The 20094-nt window shown below is 40.1% G+C and overlaps 2 protein-coding genes across 2 annotated transcripts; both read right to left on the bottom strand.

Moving 5' to 3' along the window:
• Positions 1-2165: 2165 nt before the first annotated feature.
• LOC121995048 lies at positions 2166-3118 on the bottom strand. The gene is made up of 3 exons (XM_042548892.1): positions 2590-3118; positions 2379-2527; positions 2166-2291 (listed from the first exon to the last, which is right to left on the bottom strand). Exons 1-3 carry the CDS (start codon positions 3116-3118, stop codon positions 2166-2168), a joined length of 804 nt encoding a protein of 267 aa, XP_042404826.1.
• Positions 3119-10390: 7272 nt separating this feature from the next.
• On the bottom strand, positions 10391-19285 carry LOC121995047 (receptor-like protein EIX1). The gene is made up of 3 exons (XM_042548891.1): positions 19021-19285; positions 16393-18921; positions 10391-10692 (listed from the first exon to the last, which is right to left on the bottom strand). The coding sequence occupies exons 1-3, from the start codon at positions 19283-19285 to the stop codon at positions 10391-10393; spliced, it is 3096 nt and encodes a 1031-aa protein (XP_042404825.1).
• Positions 19286-20094: the final 809 nt, after the last annotated feature.

The raw sequence follows: 20094 nt of genomic DNA, 5'->3' as shown, positions 1-20094 counted from the left end.
ATTTACACATCTTTGAGGTCAGTACAAAGAACTAGACTGTTGTATGAAGGATTGAAGGCCCAAATGACAAGCTAGAAAGATTTAGATCTTGACTCCTACAGAGTGAAACATTGGAGGATGCCAACATTCTAGTCCGACTTGACTACTCAATCCAACAGGTTCAATGACCGACTTTTGTTTGTTCACATACCTCGATATCTTTGGAATTCCAAATCTATTTCTATAATCACACATAGAGAATAGCCATTCATCAAAAAACCATACACGTACCTCAGAGGCCAAAATCTCTTTTCCTTTCTGTATATTAAACCAAGCCATAACAAATCACGAAGTGCACTCTCTAATTAATGCGATCAATAATTGGCTATAAAAAACTTTGGTATGACATGCACAATTAATGTCATTGCCTTATCACGCTCACAAAGCCCTAACCCTAGAATCCTCAATGCCTCGTGTTTTGTTTTCAATTGTTTGCCTCTGTTAATTTTTAGGTGGAGATTGGGAATTAATGGGCACGTGCATGCTTGGTCAATGTGTTGAAGCTTCCATGCCTGCATGCGTTGCACCATATCATTCTTTCCACTTCTTGCATATATAAGTTGGCCATTATTAGTCATTTTGATCGTGAAGGATTCTGTTCCTTTTGTGAGGGTAACATTTAGTTCATTGTTTGTCATTGAAAAATGGAAAATATTTAAGTTTCAGCATTCGGGCGGTAAATAACAAATCGAGCAGAGTCGAGCTTTGAGATGTTTAAACTTGTTTAATAAGGTAATCAAGCTGAGCCGAGCCGAATTTAAAATGAACCAAATTTTTTAAATGAGTGTTTAAGTTTGGCTTGGTTTAATTTTTATGAGTTTGAGTTTGGTTCATTTAAATGTTATTAAGCTCTCAATTCAAGTTTGGCTTGAGTTTGGTTCGTTTAGATGTTATTAAGCTCTCAATTCAAACTTGTTTGATTGTTTGAAACTTTTAATTGTTTGATTGATTATTAAACTTGATAATTTAAATTTATTTATTTATTTTATTATTTATTTGACATATTCAAAATAGTATTATTAATGAATATGGTTCGTGAACATTGTTCATGAACGTTGTTCACGAACATTGTTCACGAACGTTAACGAACTGAACACAAGCTTATTTGTTTAGCTTAACGAGCTGTTCAAATTTATTTGTTTAATTAATCTTATGTATATTGAACGAACATAAATAAACTCTTACCAAGTCGAACACCAAACTTGTTCACGAATGCTTGATTCATTTACAGCCTATTCAGCGTTACAGCATGCTACAACAATTACAACAATTACAATTGAAACAACTTTGTTAAATATAGACATTGCACCGTATTAAAAACTCTAATGGTCGATACAAATTACAAAGCAAGTAGAAGTCAATACTACTTGAAAACTCTCGTAGTTGCACTGTATTGAAACATTATACGTAATGTTTATTCTTACGTCTACAAATAACAAATTAAGATCTTTTTTTATTTAGCTTCGTGATGAATAAAAGTACAACCTGAATCATAACTTGTGTATATAATATAGCATATATAGGAGAAGAAGAGGCTTTCACGTCTGTGACGAAGAGAACAAGTAGATAAAAGGATATTTTTTAGAATCATTTTATATGCCAATTGATAGTACACATTTTGCACCCTGCATAATTAATGATAAGGGTCAAAGGCATGTGTCTTTAATTCGCAGGATGATTATTTTTCTATCAAGAATTGAGCCTTTGTCGGTCAATATTTTATCACACCACATTCAATCCGGTACATGTACGTTTATTTATTTATTTTTTTAAAGTTATGAATAATTCATGCATAGAATCAGCCTAATTAAGTTTCAATATTACATATTATGTAGTCAGTGGATTTTTTTTTTGTGAGGTTATTTATCATATTTTCTGTTATTGCTCATTGTGAAGAAGAGATTTGTAATTCTTGCAATGTTGTTGCTCATTGTAATTATTGATTTTATTAAAAAAATATTAAGAACTCAAAGCTGGAGTTGCTGGAATCAGTTTATTTAACTTATATTTGAATACACGTCAGAAACAATAGGGAAATAAAAAAAAAAGGAGAAGGAAATAAAATTTCCCTGATTTTGTTTTTAACACAGTACTTGTTCTTGGGGTTTCTCCTACTTGATTAGTTTTTAGAGCTTGGAGCTGGAGTTCCTGTCTCTCTGAGAGCATAAGATAGCATCAATGGCTTCCTTTACTTGCCCTATGTCTGGTGCTCTTCCCCCTTGCGCTGGCCAAAACTCATCAGTTGCTAACACCTGCAAACCAATCGAAACCCTGAATTAAGAACAGAGAGCAGATAATTAGAAAGATTCAAGATTTTCTGAGTGATCATCAGCCATCACCTTCACTTGTAACTGCAGAAACTTCACGTAGCTAATTGCTTTCTCCAGCATGGTCACCATATCAACCTTGGTGCCATTGGGAACAAGTTCTTGTAGGATTTTCAGTCTCTCGCTAATTCTCTCCCTCCGGTTCTGCAACAAGATCAAATCTTTTAGCATTATTCATCTTAAATTCAACAAATCGTTCTCAAAAATAGCGTCAAAGGGTCACCTTCGCTGCTACGCTCTGTGAATCCTTGGACGGACTGATCGACTTCTCTTTCATCTTTCTGCTGCACTGCTTCTTCGGACTCGGCATCTCGCACGAATCCTGCAACACGATAACCGCAACGCACTCCTGTTAAAAGTGCTCTACCCAAAGCAAAAATCATGAATTCAACAATAGATTGATTAATCACCTTGCATTGTCTCTTTTCAGGAGCAGATGGGTACGTAAGCCCAAAACTGTCCTGCTCATGAACGATCCTAGAATTGGTGTCAAGTTTGCAACTTTGATCGATGGCGTCCATCCAGTCCCTGTCCTCTTGCTCGAAGCTGAGCACCGAGGCGCTGGGAACGCAGACTGCCCCATACTTGACAACAGAGAGTGCCTCCCTGTTCTCACCGGGGCAGATGTGGTTGGAGAAGAAAGGAAGAAGACTGCTCGAGTAGCTCCCGAGCGAATCAGAGCTCTCTCCGTCTTCGAGCATGAGCCAAGCTTGCGAGCCAAGTTCCAAGGATGGATCTTTAGTAAGCGACATGGGAAACATGCAGAGAGAAACACAGAGAAGGATATTGATAAGAGTACTGATGATCGATCACTTCTAATTTCTTGAGGAGACAATGCAGAAGAAGGGTTAATTGGTATGTATATATATAGACATACATGGGCGTGTTGTTCGTGTGTGTGCAACTTTGAATTATGATTAAAAAGGATGAGGCACATGGGGTGTTCATTAAATGATCTGTAAGCTATATATCAGAATTTAATGAAGCTAAGGAGAAGTCGATATATATTGTTATTTAATTTGTGGGGCGAGGAAATGTTAACTAGCATTAAATTCTCTGAAGGAAGTGGAACTCCGGAAGTGTCGCACTGTGCCCACGTCGAAGATTCCTGCTTGCTTGCCGCATATCTCTACTTCACGTGAGGATTATAGATATCGTCTTCTTATCTTCAAGATAAAAAGAAGAATTCTGGCCCAGATCCATATATACTTGCGAGTTAAATCTGTAGGATATACATTGAGGAGCTTGCATTTTGTATATATATAGCCCTTCCAAAAGGTCAACTTTTTTAGGGTTATCATCCTATCCTATTGGAAAAAAATCTATAGGATATCTATCTTTAGATGTATGATTAACCATTTAAAAGGCCTAACACTATTACCTCAGGAGCATATTATTACTCATTTGGAGTAAAAAGTGATAATACTTACCCAGCAACACAACGACTCTTTGTATGAGAGAGGGTTAGACAACTAATGAAACATTTTGTACTTGTTGAGAATTGACCTCAAGATCTATTAGAGGAACCGCTCAAGTAAGTATCAACTGTGCTTAGGGTTGTAGACAAGTCAAGCCGAGTCAGAGTTTTGGGATGTTCAAGCTTATTTGATAAGATAATCTAGCTAAGTCAAGCCGGACTTAAAATAAACTAAGTTTTTGAAATGATTGTTCAAACTTGGCTTGGTTTATTTTTTATGAGCTTGAACTTATTTGAAGCTTGGCTCGTTTAGATGTTATCTATCGTTCTCTCAATTCAACCTTGCCTTGAGCTTGATTCATTTAGATATTATCGAACTCTCAATTTAAGTTTATTTGATTGTTTGAAACTTTTAATTATTTAATTGGTTATTGATCTCAATAATCCGAACTTATTTTATTTTATTTTATTGTTTATTTAACATAAAGAGATTTTATTAATAAATATGGTTTGTGAACATTGTTGTTCACTAATACTGTTCACGAATATTATTCACGAACGTTAACGAGCTGAACATATATATGTCAAGTTTGTTTATTTAGTTTAACGAGTTATTCAAGCTTATTTATTTAATTGATCTTGTTTATATTGAACGAACATAAATAAAAAAATATATAGATCTGCTACATTAACGAACATAAATAAATTCTTATTAAGCCGAATACCAAGTTTGTTCATGAATATTTGGTTCATTTATAGTCCGCTAACTCATGAAGCATCATTCTTACTCTTTTTTCTATATATCCAGATATTTAAACCATTAATATTAGAGATGATCGACTTGATTTCGCGCAAAATTTTCACGAAGCTAAATCGGAAAGAATGAGGCACCATTAATGATTAAATAAACGCAATTAAAGGCATTTAATGCAAGAGTGGGGACACAGCCGTTTCAGTGATACATGTCACACGAAGTCGTCTTCTGTTCATGTAATAAGATTCGGTTAATTATTCTCCTTAATTTTTTTAATGTGAGATTGTAATCACGGTAGTTTCTAAAGCTGCCTCTCGAGTGACATTAAGGTTCATCGTAACAAGTGAAATCTAGTTTTGATTGTCGATCAAGTGCAGATCATGCATGTATGTAATTAATAGGAGATAATTAATTAGTCTATTTATTTACGGACAAATTGTTGATACTTAAACATGCACTTGAGTTTTAAAGATTAATATTTTAGTATTCAATTTTTCAAATTAACTATGTTATTAAGTGACAAAAATGACATATGCCGTCAAGTTGGAGCCATCTTAGTTCGAGGATAGTAATAATATGGTTAATCTTGTCGAATACTATCAAGATTGAAACTTAGACATGCAAGGACGTGAGGTGTGAAATAAGGATTAAGTAGGAGGATGAAACAGGTTAGACTCCATCTTAGATTGGCTTAATTATTCTGTGATCGTGGGCACTACTAAGCTTATCTAAATTAAAATATAATTGACTCTTCAAATTTTTTTTTTAAAAAAGAGAGAAAAAAATAATTGTGAAAAATTTAGGAACCACAAGCAGAGCAAGTGTAATTAATGCAAGTCACTAAATTAAAAAAAACACGCAAGACTATTAAAAATGGCACGCGGTTTTAGAGGGCATAAAATTTTAAATTGAATTAATTGCTCGAAGTGAAATGGGCCTAATTGAAAATTGCGCAATGATGGCTTCTACTGGCCCAGAATGGCTTAACTGGCCCAATAACAGCATCAAAGAAGTTGCATCCAATTCCATTTATGTAAAAATTCCACTTCAACATTTCCTTTTTAGAAATATTTTTTAAAAAAATATTTTTACAAATTTAATAATAATATTTGACAAGTAAAAAATAATTACGAATGGAGAATACTTTCCTAGTCAATAAAATATAATTATTTTAGAGGGAGTGCTTTTCAAATGAAAGTAAAATAATAGAAGTTTCATCTTAAATGAGCTATCACATTGTCTCCCTTCGCAATGCTTAACCTCTTTTGATCCTTTGAGGAGCTCTTTGCTATCAAATTGCCCTCTTGTAATTTTCTCAACAAAAATGGCATAGTGAAGTGACCGTTCCACAGATGAGATGAGATGAGATGAGATGAGATGAGAACTTGTTGTAGGGTGATTTGTTTGCTATCTTCCCTGTCGCATGCCATAATTCGCTACATGATTGCTTGTCATTTTCCACAAGGTCTGTGATGAACCACATGATTGCTTGTTATTTATTTCCCTTCATCTCACTTTAGAGCCGGCGATGAGGGATCACCTTTACATAGAAAAGTAGAAGATCAATAGGCTATAGGAGACTTTGAACTCATATTCTACCTCACATGAAAGTAAGTGTAATAATGTCATTGTCATTACTTATCTTCACTAAGCACTACTACGTACAATACTGTCGTATAATAGTGTAGATGTCATTCCATCTCCCCTGTCGATGCTATAATAGTGTTGTTCACACAAAGAATTGTTGTATTAGGATAATGGTAATTTAGCTGTCTGTATCTTATCATATGGTCGGTGATATTGTACCCCTTGAGATAAACAATATTACCTTTTATTCTAATAGAAGAGGAGAAAATCATCCCCAGACTATAATGCAGTGACAGGGAGTCCATGTAGTCTCCTAAGCATCCATAGTTTAATCAATTCTTAGCTACGTAGCTACATGGTAAGTTATTTTCCTCCAATGGAATAAAAAATTTGAGATGTTGGGTGGCTGAGCCTTTCGACACTTGTGTTTCCGGATTTATCTAAATAACCGGTGGAAAATTTTCATAGATCCGAGTTACTTGTACTTCTGAATTTATTCTGATGGTCAGTGATACGATGCATAATGGTAGGGCCCGGTCGTTGGGAGTCAGGGAGACGTGACAGTCAGAAGTCAAGGGGACGTGACAGTCAACAGTCGAGAAGACGTGGCAGTCAGAAGTCAAGGGGACATGACAGTCAATAGTCAGAGAGATGTGGCGGTCAGAAGTCAAGGGGACGTGACAGTCAATAGTCGAGAAGACATGACAGTCAGAAATTAAGGGGACGTGACAGTTAACAGACGAGGAAAGAAGGGGTAGGATCGCTCGGTATCATCAGATGTATAATTCCAGGTCGGGTGCTTACAAATCAGGAGTCTATATATGAATCATGGAACGCAATCGGGGTAATGCCTAACTTGCCCTTACCGGTCGGGTTTCCTCAACCCAGTCTACGTATACAGAACTGTTACTCCAGGTCAGATCTGGATCAATACAACGGGGAAGAGAAGGCTCTCGTCATAGCCCGTCCTTTCATCAAGCCTTTTCATCAGACTTTAACAGATCATCCCGAGCTGCCCTGTCATACCCGGGTAGGACAGAAGGTGCTACGCGATAACAGGGTCAGAGAATCATAACCGCTTGTCAGAGAATAACTGTTGTATGTCAGGGAATATTTCAATTGTCTGCGGTCATCTACGAATGGAACCTTCCTCCAGTCTACAGGAGGATGTCATGTGTCCTCAATCACCAGACAGGTCCTGACACCTGACATTTTTTGACATTGGTCAGTCTCCAGAGGTACGCATTGTCATATAAAAAGGGAGGTCCTTTCCCTTGCGCTGGTACGCTTTCTCACACATTCGCACTTGTCTTCTACTTTTATTTTTTTTTCCTTCGTACATTGTTCTTTTGGGGAAAAAGTACTTGACTTGAGCGTCAGAGGACCTACTCCGGGGGCTTTTTCCCTAGTTTCTGGCCTTTAACGTTCCGTGTACTTGTCTGAGTGTGCACAAAGCTCAAGTACCACCAGCTCAGTTATCGCCGTCCGTCAGCGCCACGTGGGGGTTCATTCTCTGGGGCATATACGATAAGAGCATCATAGTCGCCTCCCTGTCAACACCAGCGACAACTCATCCAACCTTTGTCTGACTCAGATTCCTGACAGGATCGCAGCAAGTCTAAGCACCAACCTGCCAGTTACGCGGAGGCCTCCATAAAATTAGGGTATGTCTGAAAGTCCCCTAGATAGGGTGCCGAAGGAAGAGCTGATCGCCATTGTGTAGGCCACTCCACGGCTAGAGGGAAATGCAGGAAAAAATACTTATCCCTCCATTCTAAGTCAGAGGATGGTAGAGGAGCAAAGTATGTAGTTCGGGTGCAGACCTAGAGACGGAAGAGGCCCTCACTATGGAAACATAGGGTAAAGAAGCAGTAGAATAGGCGAGGAGTCCAGGATACAACACACACTTCACAGAGGAGGATGAATCCACACAAGATCCTCATAGAATTGGGGGTAAGTTGACAAAGAGGGATGCGGAAATAATTACTCACTTCAGAGAAGAAGGGGTGGATAGGAAAGTGGAGGTCGACGACAAACTGCTCCTTGAAAAAAGTCACATACCCCATCGGAGGGGAAGAGACCGGGTGAACCTCAGAGGGTATGATGATGTGCGTGGCCATGGGGATTTCATATGAAAAGCGGAGATCATCTAGATCCACGCCGGTGAAAGTCGAAACTCCGGGAGCATAGACAGGCGCAGGGGAATCCATGAGAGAAGGTGAGCACAAAGCACAAGAGTCAGAGCATAGCCGGTACCCGAAACAAGAGGAAGGCTTACGTTGAAGACGAAAAGTTCAGTAAAACGGAAGGGGAATGATATTTATAACTATCAAAGGGGGCCTAGAGGGCCTCATCATCAGCGCCCATCAGGCGGTGCGTGTCTAAAGTGGTTGGCGTCAGCTATAAACTTAAAAGCGATGATGGCCGTAGGATCGTCCTTAAAAGTCGAGCCAAGGGAACGTGTCAAAAAAAGTTAAAGCGGGGGACACGAGGGGAAGAAGGGTTTGTTGTGACTTCGGGAATAGACAATGCTACAGTAGCTCCCTCTCGGTACTGTAAATAGACTCTTGAGTATCGTGGCTCGTGATCGGGTGAGTAGCTGGATCGCGTGAAACTCAGTCGAGCACCCTAGAGTAGGCTGGTCAGGCAAAGCAATTGATCGGATAGCTAAATCAATAACCCTGATCGGGACATTGAATTGGCTAGTCAAAATAGATACTTGATCAGGTAAAGGAACCTACCCAGTTACATGGTTTGATGACTACATAAATGTTAGGTACTAAGCACCTGCAAGAGGGATAAAACACTTAACAGACTACTTGAACACATCAAGTGGAAAATAGCATGGATCATAGGAGAATGTACTAAGTGAATGATACATGACAAGGATAGTCCACCCAAACACATGCCCTTCACAATTTTCAAGTCAAAGTCAAGATATAAGAGAAAGGTACAAGATAAGCATAGACTAGTCATCAAAAGAGGGAAAAACGTCATCTGGAAGCTCTTGGAGAAGGGGACTCCTATCCAAGAAGTCATCAGAAGAGGCTAACCGGAGGTAACCTTTCTCACAGAGCTGCAGTAGAGCCTCCACGCCACCATAGCAGACCATCCGGTCAATGAGACTGCCTATCTTCTCTCCAAACTCTTTGGAGGCAATGAAGGCGGCCTTGTGAGCCTTTAAGCGAGCAATCTTGCCGGCTTGATAGTCTTTCAGTTCGTCCTTGGCCTTGTATGCATCAACTCAGACCAGAGTCAGCTCTTGATGCGTCGTGGTAGCTTCATCCTTGGACTGAGAGAGGTCCGTCTGTAGGGACTTGAGGGTAGCCTTGGCTACCTCCCACTACCTCTGAAGGGCGGCTTCCTGATCGACGCTAGTAGACAGGTTTGCTTTTTTGCCACCAGATCCCTCTCCAGAGTAATGTGGGCCTCTTGTAGCTCCCGTAGCTGCAAAGAGAGGATGGTCACTTCAGCTTCCTTCTCCTCCAGATCGGCCAAGATCTGGGCACGCCACAGTCCCTCAGACTTAAGCTTGGATTCGCTCGTCTTCAGGGCAGTCTGCAGGGTCAATACATTCTCTGACTCCGCTTGGGCCATGTCCCTGGCGACTTGGTCCTTTTCCCTAACAATCTAAAGATAGTACTGCATCGGGTTATCAGGGGTGGTCAGATAAAAAATGTGGTCGGTGATCGTGGGAGATCCCAGCTCCCGAAGGTGAGCCCTTAGAGACTCATTTTCTTGCTGCAGACCAACCACGACTGCAATATGCTAAGACCCATGGCATAGGTCTGTCAAGGGTAGGAGAAGATTAGCATTATATCAAGGATATGAAAAATAAATAGAGAAAACTCACTGATATTAATCATTATAAGAACAGGTCGGCCAACTCCAGTGGTGGGCCTTTTAAAATTTGGTCAGCAGCAGTTTTCCATGAGCCAACCAGGGCCCCATGGAGTTACACCTGACCACAGAAGGGAGAAGCGTTGGCCGAAGGAATGGGCTCAGCACTTGTAGAGACGACAACTAGAAGGAGGAGGTGAAGGCATACTTTCTCTTGAGGCATTCATTGGGGCGAGAAAAAGAAGCAAGTGCCGAATTAGGAGTAGAAGGTGGAAGAGAGGGGGTTGCGGAATCCCCAGGCTGGTCTCTCACTCGGGATCTGGTTTGCTCTGGGACAAAGACGGGGACAGGAGAAGAGGTCATAGCCTCTGTTGCCGGAGGAGGGGTCACCTGAGTAGGGGTTTTTGCCTTGTCCTTGGAGGAGATTTACGAAAGAGGGGGCCTTGATGGAGAGGTCTGAACTGATGGGATAACTCGCTTCCTCTTGCGCTGGAGGTGCAAACACTTCTCGGGAGGCGGAGAGGGAGCCCTCTCACTAGCAATCGCCTCAGTAGGAAGTGATTCGGTTCCGAGGGTCTCAGGGTCCCCAGATGGTTGCGAGGAAGCCTCTGCTAAGGAGCTGGCCTGAGGAACCTCATGGCCCTCCAAAATCTCTGGGCCTAGTTTCTTCAGAATATCGCTTGGCAACCTAGAAGAGTCGAGGGTGTAGGCAAGAAACATGACAACTTCTGCAAAACAAAAAGAAGATACCTTAGTTAGCAAAGACCTAGAAAGGGAGACACTAGATCTTACCAAAAGGAGCGCCCAAAGGCGTCCGGATAGGGCTAAGCCCGAAAATTTATAACACACTCTATCGCAATAGCAAGGAAAGCCAAAGTCACACTTCCTCTAGTTTCTCAGAAGCTGTGAGGCAGTCCGGTTGATGCTAGTGGTCCTGTAGCTCGGAGGGAGTTGGAAGAGTGTAACACCACTCAATGGGCCAAGATACCGACTCAGGCAATTGGATATAAAAGAACTGAGACTTCCAACCCTTATTTGAAGAAGGAATCCCCTCAAATAGTTGGTACCCAAGCCGAGATTGCATCATGAAGAGGCCTAATTCTGAGCGTTTGCGGGTCTAGAAATGGTAGGAAAGTTATGGAGTCAAGGGAATTTAATACAAACGACAAAGAATCATCATTCCACACATAGCGCGGAAGGCATTGGGGGCGAATTGAGATAGTGGAATGTTGAAGTACCGGCTCGCAGAAGAAAAGAAAGGATGGATAGGAAAACGAAGGCCGGCGATAAGCCAATCCTTGAAAAAGGTCACAAAATCGGGAGGAGGAGAAGAAGGATGGTCATCGGGCCTCGAAGCATGGAGCTTGTAGGCTTCGAAAGTTGCAGACTCGGCTTAATCGATCTAAGATCACTCCTATCCAAGTCAGAACGAAAGTACACATACCAAGGTACTTCCATCTTGCCACCCATTGTAGGATCGAGAAAAGGAATGGAAGATGAAGGAGGAGTACTTACAGAGGAAAGGCATGAAGAGAAAGGCGAGCGAACAAAAGCAAGAAGAGAAGGAAAGGTCAAAGGAAGACGAAGCGCTAATGAATAACGGCGGATAGCCTTTAGGATTTTTAAATCAAAACCCTTAGGAAACATCAAGATACGAGTCTGGCTGTTGAAAAACATAGCACACGTCAGTCACCAGATCGAGAAGCGAAAGCGATTTGGGGTCACGTGTAAAAAACGCGCGTCATACATTATAACGAGTAAAGTTCATGGGGCACGTGTCGTCTCCCTATAAAAGGGCATTTATGATGGAAGTGACGGAAAAATCATGATGGGGGATATGCGAACAGGAGCGCCTTACTTTGTGAAGACCATGCCACGAGAACTGAAAATTCCATATAGTGGCCTCGGGAAACGAAGAAGATGGCGGTGGGAAGTGTTGATCAAAATTCGGTACCTTTACTCCTCGAAATCAGAGTAAGGTTTAAATTTGACTACAGTAAATCTTGTTGCCCAGAATCTGGCCAGCTAGAAATCTCTATCTTCCAATTATAATGCATGCATGTAATTAATATATAAATATGATATTACTAAAATGCCCTTGTATATACATGCATGCATGTACTCTGGCTGGCCAGATTCTGGCCATTTAGCATTACCCATTTGACTAAAGCCTTATGTATTGCACTTTATGGTCGCAGGAGCATATTAGGCTAAGTCCCCTAGTACAATCTCTTCAAACCACAAATGCTGCTCATCAAGCCGCTTCCCAATCAGGCCTCCAAATCACGCCCTGGCCAAGCCTCCAAACTACTTCCCGGTCAGGCCGCTAGCTCAATGCTTGGATGTATTTCCAGATCAGTTCCAGGTCAGGGTTCCAGATCAGATTCTGGTCAATCTTCCAGATCAGTTCTTGGTCAGGCTTCCAGAACCATTCCTGGACAAATTTCTAGACCAAATTCCCGATCAGGCTTCCAGACTAGTTCCTGATCCGACATCCCAACGACCTTTCGGTCGGGATTCTAGACTCTCGCCTCAGCGTGAGTTATAAGTGAGCATGCTCTTACGACCAACGACCCCTCGACCGGGATTCCAGACTCTCGCCTCAGCACGAGTTATAAGTGAATATGCTCTCACGCTTCTAGACTCTCACCTCAGCGCGAGTTATAAGTGAATATATTCTCACGCTTCCAGACTCTCGCCTCAGCGTGAGTTATAAGTGAGTATGCTCTCATGACTAACAACCTCTCGGTCGGGATTCCAGACTCTCGCCTCAGCACGAGTTATAAGAGAGCATGCTCTCACGCTTCCAGAGTCTCACCTCAGCACGAGTTATAAGTGAGCATACTCTCACGGTTCCAGACTCTCGTCTCAGCACAAGTTATAAGTGAGCATACTCTCACGACCAACGACTTCTCGGTTGGGATTCTAAACTCTCGCCTTAGCGTGAGTTATAAGTGAGCATGCTCTCACGCTTCCAGACTCTCACCTCAGCGTGAGTTATAAGTGAGCATGCTCTCACGCTTCTAGACTCTCACCTCAGCATGAGTTATAAGTGAGCATGCTCTCACGCTTCTAGACTCTCGCACATCACGAGTTATAAAGCAAGCATACTCTCGCATTTAACAACTCATAGGTTAGTTTTCTACACTCTTGCTCTCGGTCGGGTTATCAGCAAGCAAAGCCTTCACTAACCCCCTAGGGTCTGCATAAAGTAAGAAAATATCAGGGAAGAAAAGAAAAAAGAAACATGAGCAAAGACCAAAACCCAACCAGATTTGCATTCATTTGATGATAAAGTATAAGAGACACCCCTTAAAATCTCATTTTCACACTGGAGACATCTACGTGGTCAGAATTCTCTTCTAGTACCAGCAGCTTGTTGGCACCCCGGGAAGAAGTGCTCTGCCTGACTTGCCTGCTCCAGATAAGCTCGTGCTTGGGTTAGCTCTACCTTGGTGCACTGAATAATGCGACGTTGCTGAGCAATGACTTCGTCTTTAAGCTAATTTTCTTCTTGAAGAAGGGTTACGGAAGCAACGTGTTTCTCTTTCAAGTAGATCAAGAATTGGGTCTGACTCTCCATATCTGAATAAGCCTTCTGTTTCAATGCTACTTCAGCTCGGGCCCGAGATTTGGCAGCTAACCAAAGTTCTTCAATTTCTCGACGGAGGGAAGACTAAGATCCCTGTCCTGCGTCATCTCGGCTAAAGCAATATCCTTCTGGGCAAGTAATTGAGTCTGATGGGCTAGTTGTTGGCATAGGGATGACACCTCATCAGACTCAGAGATAGATTCCATGGTCAGGAGAAGTTATTAAGGGGAGCACAATGGTGTAAGGGGAGTCAACCCCTTTTAAAGAGGAAGATGTGAGGAGTCAGCTTCGAAGGGTTTGTGAGGCCTTTCCCCCGAGGTTGATTAAGTGATTAAACATGTTACACATCCGAGGATCTAGGAAAGGGTGCAGCATTCAAGGATAGGTTACACATCCGAGGATCTGGGAAACGACGCAGCATTCAAGGATATGTTACACATCCGAAGATATGGGAAAAGGAGAGTGTTTAGAGTCATAATGGCAAAATAAATGAAACCAGAGTCTGAGTCTAGTCAATCGAACTTGAGCCTCTTTCGACTAGACTTGGGGGGGAGACTTGTGATACGATGAATAATGGTAGGACCCGGTCGTCGGGAGTTAGGGAGATGTGACAGTCAAAAGTCAAGGGAGCGTGACAATCAACAGTCGAGAAGACGTGGCAGTCAGAAGTCAAGGGGATGTGGTAGTCAATAGTCAAGGAGACATGACAGTCAGAAATTAAGGGGATGTGACAGTCAATAGTCGAGAAGATGTGGCAGTCAGAAGTCAAGGATACGTGACAGTCAACAATTGAGAAGATGTGACAGTCAGAAGTAAAGGGGAGATGACAGTTAACATACGGGGAAAGAAGGGGTAGGGCCACCCGGTGTCATCAGACGTATAATGCCAGGTCGGGTGCTTACAAATCAGGAGTCCAGACTTGAATCATGGCATGCAATCGGGGTAATGCCCGACTTGCCCTTACTAGTCGGGGTTCCTCAACCCAGTCTATGTATAGAGACTTGTTACTCCCGGTCAGGTCTGGATCAATACAACGGGGAAGAGAAGGCTCTCGTCATATCCCATCCTTTCATCAAGCCTTTTCATCAGACTTTAACAGATCATCACGAGTTACCCTAGTCATACCCGGGCAGGATAGAAGGTGCTACACGATAACAGGGTCAGGGAATTGTAACCACTTGTTAGAGAATAACTGTTGTATGTTAGGGAATATTTCAATGGTCTGCGGTCATCTGCGAATGGAACCTTCCTCCAGTCTACAAGAGGATACCGTGCATCCTCCATCACCAGACCGGTTGAGAAGTCCCAAAAGAGTTACATATAACTCTAGGATTAGGCAAAAGAACCCTAAACTCACGTTGAGTCAAAGGTTGGGCAATCAATTAAACCCAAAGTAATCGATTAGGAGTTCTTTACAAGAGTACAAAAGGGTGAGGAATCGATTATTAATCGATTAGCTCATGGTAATCGATCAGGGTAATCGATTAGAAGTATTTTCGCGTGAGGTATTGAATCGATTAGGCAAATTGCCTAATTGATTAGGAGCTGCTCTAATCGATTGGTTGATTGCCTAATTGATTATGGGTTATTTTCATGAAGCATAGTAAGGTATTGAATTGATTAGTTTAATCGATTTAGAATGACCTAATAAATTAAGGTAATCGATTGGGAGTTTTGTTGTGACAACACAGAAGGTGTTGAAATCGATTGGGCAATCAATTGAGGGTATTTTCACGATAACACACGAAAGCTTGGAATAGATTGGAGGCAATCGATTAATTAAATGCTTCATAATCGATTGGTATGACTTACCAATCAATTAGGCGTTCAAAAAAGAGTTGTTCTGTAGGTATTTGAACGGTCGTCTAACGTGACAATCGATTAGGTGTAAGTCTAATCGATTAGGAAGTGTCAAGGTAACACTAGAAAAGAGGTTTCACAAAGATTTGAAGCAAGTTTTATTTCAACCAGTTCTTGGGTGTTTGGAGAAGAAGTGCTTCTACATTTTCCATGATCCAAAGGCGATCCAAAGTAAGAAAAGAGAAAGAAACTCAAAGTTCCTCATTGTAAACCCTAAAAACCATTCTTGATTGTATTTTATGTTTGTGTTCTTATTTTCTTGCTATATTTTTGTACTTGAGCTTGTACAAGGCATCTCCACCTCCAGGAAGGAGGTTTTCATATTTTATTTGTGAAGTGAGGAGTGAACTCTTGGATTAGTCACCTTAAAGAGGTGTCTACCAAGTAAAACGAAAGATGTTAGTATTATTTCAAGTTTTCTACTATAAATTAAGATCAAAGAAGCGAACGAAACTATTCAATTCTCTAGCTCTCGACCTGTTCTAACATGATTAAGTTAATCTAAAATTGATTTATCTTAACTCAATATGGTATAGCCATCATTAATCATGAAAAAAAAATTATACTTGGTTCTAAATATTCTTACATTCATATAACCAATTAATTGTGTGAATATATTTTGCATCATTCATTGTCAAAAAATAATTAGTGTTGACAATCATCTTTCAACATTTTAGTTGGTGATTAAAAGTTTAATGTAAAAAAAATTATACAAGCCACCGAAAAGATATAATGATCCTTGAGTAATAAATTTCATTGATATTTGATTTTTCTCTAAACATTTCTTGAACAAACATAACTCATTATCCTTCTCATAATATATCAATAGTACATGCATGAACTTTTCATAACTAACTAGTATTAGATCTATTCATTCTTATCTTAATTGCTACCCAAACCTTGTTATAAATTTTGTCTATCATTTGAAAATAAAAATTCCTCCATTCCTTCTTGAACAATAAGATGATAAACACACCCCATAGTCCAGTAACATATTCTGCAAAACTGCCAAGGTAAAGTGGTAATAACTGCGATCTATTATTCTGATACCCTTCAATTGTCAAATTATGTCTATTATAATTAGAACAATTCTTCTGGATGACATCTCCGCACAGATAGACATTTCCTTTATAAATTGATGCATCTTCTAGTGTCTGAAGTTGATTTCCTGAAGGAATTTGTCCTGATAAATTGTTGTAAGAAAGGTTCAAATGACTTAAAGCAGTCAATGTTGTCAAACTTTGAGGAATAACATCAGATAAATTGTTGAATGACAAATCTAAAGTTTCCAATGATATCATCCCACCAATAGTATATGGAATCTTGCCTCTTAAATTGTTCCTCGACAAATTCAATGTTTGAAGCCCTGCTAAAGATCCCACTGTTATAGGAATCTCACCAATAAGACTATTATTTGAAAGATCTATACTCTTCACCAAATAAAGAATGGATGAAAAAATATATTCATCTCCCTTGGTGACAATTGATATACTATCACTTCCTCCGAATAGAATAAAATCAACTTCTCTTTCAGTTGAAACTTTCTGAACCATTGTTCTTGTTCTGGATGTTATTGCATTAAAATTGCCAAAGGAATATGGTATTTCTCCTGATAAATTATTATTGGCAAGATCAACAATTTGAAGATCATTTAATTCTCCAAGATTTGCAGGAATAATGCCAGAAAAATCATTTGATCTTAATCTTAGAATAGTCAGATTTTGCAAGCTTTGTCCAATCCACGTCGGTATACTTTCTGAAAATTTATTATCAGCAAGATCAAGAACAACTAACCCACTGCAATTTTGCAACGACAATGGAAGATGCCCACCAAGATTATTATTGTTTAAATGCAAAGACTGTAGGCCAATCAAGTTTCCAAGGGACTCCGGAATCTCCCCGCTGAGCTTGTTGTTTCCCAAATGAACAAAATAAAGCCTCGCAGCTGCTTCTTGCCAACACTTGGGAATCTCGCCGGATAATTGATTGTTGGATAAATTCAAGCTACCAAGTTGTTTCAAATTACAAATATAAGACGGTATGCTCCCATTGATCTGATTATTTGACGACATTAACTGAAATCCTCTCCAAAAAGAATTAAAATAAAAAGATGAGTTGAGTTGAGTTGAGACCTTTGATGGTAATGCTGAAAAGTTATTGAAAGATAGGTCTAGCGCCAAGATTTGAGGTGGCCAACGAGGAATAAGACCTTCCAGTTTATTATAGCTTAGAACCAAAACATCAAGTCTTGTCATGCCCTCTAAGGATGAGGGCAAAGTGCCAAAAAGTTTGTTATGAGAAAGATCAATAAACCCAAAGGTGGCAAATGAAATATTCCAAAACCAACTAGGCACGTTGTCCTCGATGCTTGTATTCGACAAACTTAACTCTATCATGGATTTTTGTGAGCGAAGCCATTGTGGAAACCTAGGACCCACTATACAAGAGGATAAATCAATAAATTCTAGTTGAAAAGGAGGGACCCAGTCATAGTCTAATGAAACTGTAATTTGAGAGTTTTCCCTCAAGATTAAACTTTTTAAGTTGGTTAGGTTTGCAAGATGAGGTTCTGAGAGGATGCTCACTAAAGAGTTCTGAGAGAGATCTAGATCGGGTAACTTGGAAAGTTTCCCAATCTCAATAGGTATGGAACCCGAAAGTGAATTAACACGAAGGTCGAGCATTGTTAGACTAGTCAATTTACCAATTTCAACAGGCATGGGACCCGAAAGTGAATTCCAAGAAAGGTCGAGACTTGTTAGACTAGTCAAGTTACAAATTTCAACAGGTATGAGATCCGAAAATGAATTCCAAGAAAGGTCCAGGCTCGTTAGACTAGTCAAGTTACCAATTTCAATAGGTATGGGACCCGAAAGTGAATTCCGAAAAAGGTTGAGACTTATTAGACTAGTCAAGTTTCCAATGCTTGTGGGTATAGAACCGGTAAGATTATTTCCACCAAGGTATAGTTCTCTTAGACGAGACAATGTCGCAATTTCTATGGGTATGGGACCAAAAAGAGAATTTCCATCAAAATAAAGAGTTGACAGTTTGGTGAGGTTCCATAACCAATTAGGAATAGTGGAGTTGAAGTCATTGTAACTAATTTCAAGAATTAAGAGAGAAGTGAGGTTGAGATGAGAACTAAACGAAGAGGGAATGTGATTAAGATTACAATCGAACAAATAGAGTTCTCGTAGGGAAGGGAGCATGTTGACCACCGACAACCAACTTTGAGAGACTGTGCTGAGATTCACAAACGTAAGGTCGAGGAACCTCAAAGAAGAGAGACCAGAGAGCCAATCCAAAGGAGAGCCAATTGGAATCGCATCCATTGTTGACTGCAGTCCAAGATGATAAAGGCTCGACAGATTGCCAAGTTGAGATGGAATCACTCCAGAAAAATTGGACCCATAAAGCTCAAGATACTTGAGCTTCTGAAAAGAGCCAATAAAATGTGGGATTGGAGTGCCTTCGAAGTCGTTCCCACTTAGATCCAACCGCTCTAACCGAGTCAGGTTCAACAAAGAAGGACTCAGTATCTCACCACGCAGAGCCGTATGGACGTTTGGATTTTAAAGGTTGAGCTCCACGACATGCTGGCCTTGGAACAAAGTTGCGTTGCTGGCCTTGCTACTTCTGCATACGACGCCGCTCCATTTGCAGCAGTCTATTCGTGGAGACCACGAGGCCAAACGGTTGGAAGGATCTTTGACGTTGGCTTTGAAGGCGAGCAGGGCGTCCTGCTCGACTTCTGAGCAGCCTCTTGTAGGCGTTGCTACTGCTGCTTCTTTGAAAGAAAAGGCAAGGCTCATAAGCCCACAAAGCATCAAAGAGAAGTAGAACGAGTACGGAAGCACAGCCTTCATCGAATCTGGTAATTAAACTGCTTGCTGCTGGGATTGCAATTAACAGCCTACTGTTTAATATATATAGAAGTGCACCTGATTCAATGTTTTCTATTGATTATTCTTTCAAATCGGTCGTCTTTTTCCAAGTCTTCCCTTGTGGTCCTCTTCCTGTCTTTTGAATTAAACCGAGACAAAGATAATTAATTGACTGAATTGACCAGATTAATTTCATAATATTTTTTCTCTTCTTTAAAAGTCAAAGCTTTAAAAATTTACTAGACTTAAAATTTAAAGCGTTAATATTTTTAATTGTAGGTCAAGTGGAATGATATCACCTTAAAGACATCGATTTTAAGTTTATCTGAGAAAGTGTGTCTATTAAAAAATATTTTGATAGCTAACAATAGTAAATTGGCAATCGATAAAACTAAGTTAATAATAATAATAATAATAATAATAATGGTGTCTTATACAAGTGAAATTAATTTTAAAAAATATAAATGGAACAAAATTCACGTTCTCATACTGTAAACTATTGACTTCAAACAAACTGGATTTGATGTCATGGTGGAATCACCATAGACAATAATTATGTAATTAATAGAGATACGAAGTGGACTTAGCCTCATAATTCAATTATTAGAGAGGACGTTTGAGTGAGCGTAAAAAATGCAGTGAATAATTATTGATTCTATTGATTTACGTATGAATATCAAAATCACTATCGAATTCGTTGTTAGCATCAGAAGGTTACTCCACCGGTAATAGAAAGCAATCTCAACATAAAGAGATAATGTGGCAAAGAGATAATGATATATGTGGCAAAG

The sequence above is a fragment of the Zingiber officinale genome, chromosome 6A (genome assembly GCF_018446385.1).
Source record: "Zingiber officinale cultivar Zhangliang chromosome 6A, Zo_v1.1, whole genome shotgun sequence".
NCBI lineage: Eukaryota > Viridiplantae > Streptophyta > Magnoliopsida > Zingiberales > Zingiberaceae > Zingiber > Zingiber officinale.
Note: the sequence above shows the minus strand (reverse complement) of the source record. Positions and strands in the feature narration are given on the sequence as shown.

Bases quoted from the DNA above. Each gene is read 5' to 3' on its own strand.
- LOC121995048 (XM_042548892.1), bottom strand. From the start codon at position 3,118: ATGTCGCTTACTAAAGATCCATCCTTGGAACTTGGCTCGCAAGCTTGG. The intron at 2,528-2,589 runs GTGACCCTTTGA...TAATGCTAAAAG, and splicing joins CACAGAGCGTAGCAGCGAAG to ATTTGATCTTGTTGCAGAAC. The intron at 2,292-2,378 runs GTGATGGCTGAT...ATTGGTTTGCAG, and splicing joins TTCTGCAGTTACAAGTGAAG to GTGTTAGCAACTGATGAGTT.
- LOC121995047 (XM_042548891.1), bottom strand. From the start codon at position 19,285: ATGAAGGCTGTGCTTCCGTACTCGTTCTACTTCTCTTTGATGCTTTGT. The intron at 18,922-19,020 runs GCCAGCATGTCG...TGACTCGGTTAG, and splicing joins CAACGCAACTTTGTTCCAAG to AGCGGTTGGATCTAAGTGGG. The intron at 10,693-16,392 runs GTGTGTTTATCA...TTTGTTTTGCAG, and splicing joins ATATGTTACTGGACTATGGG to AAGTTGTCATGTTTCTTGCC.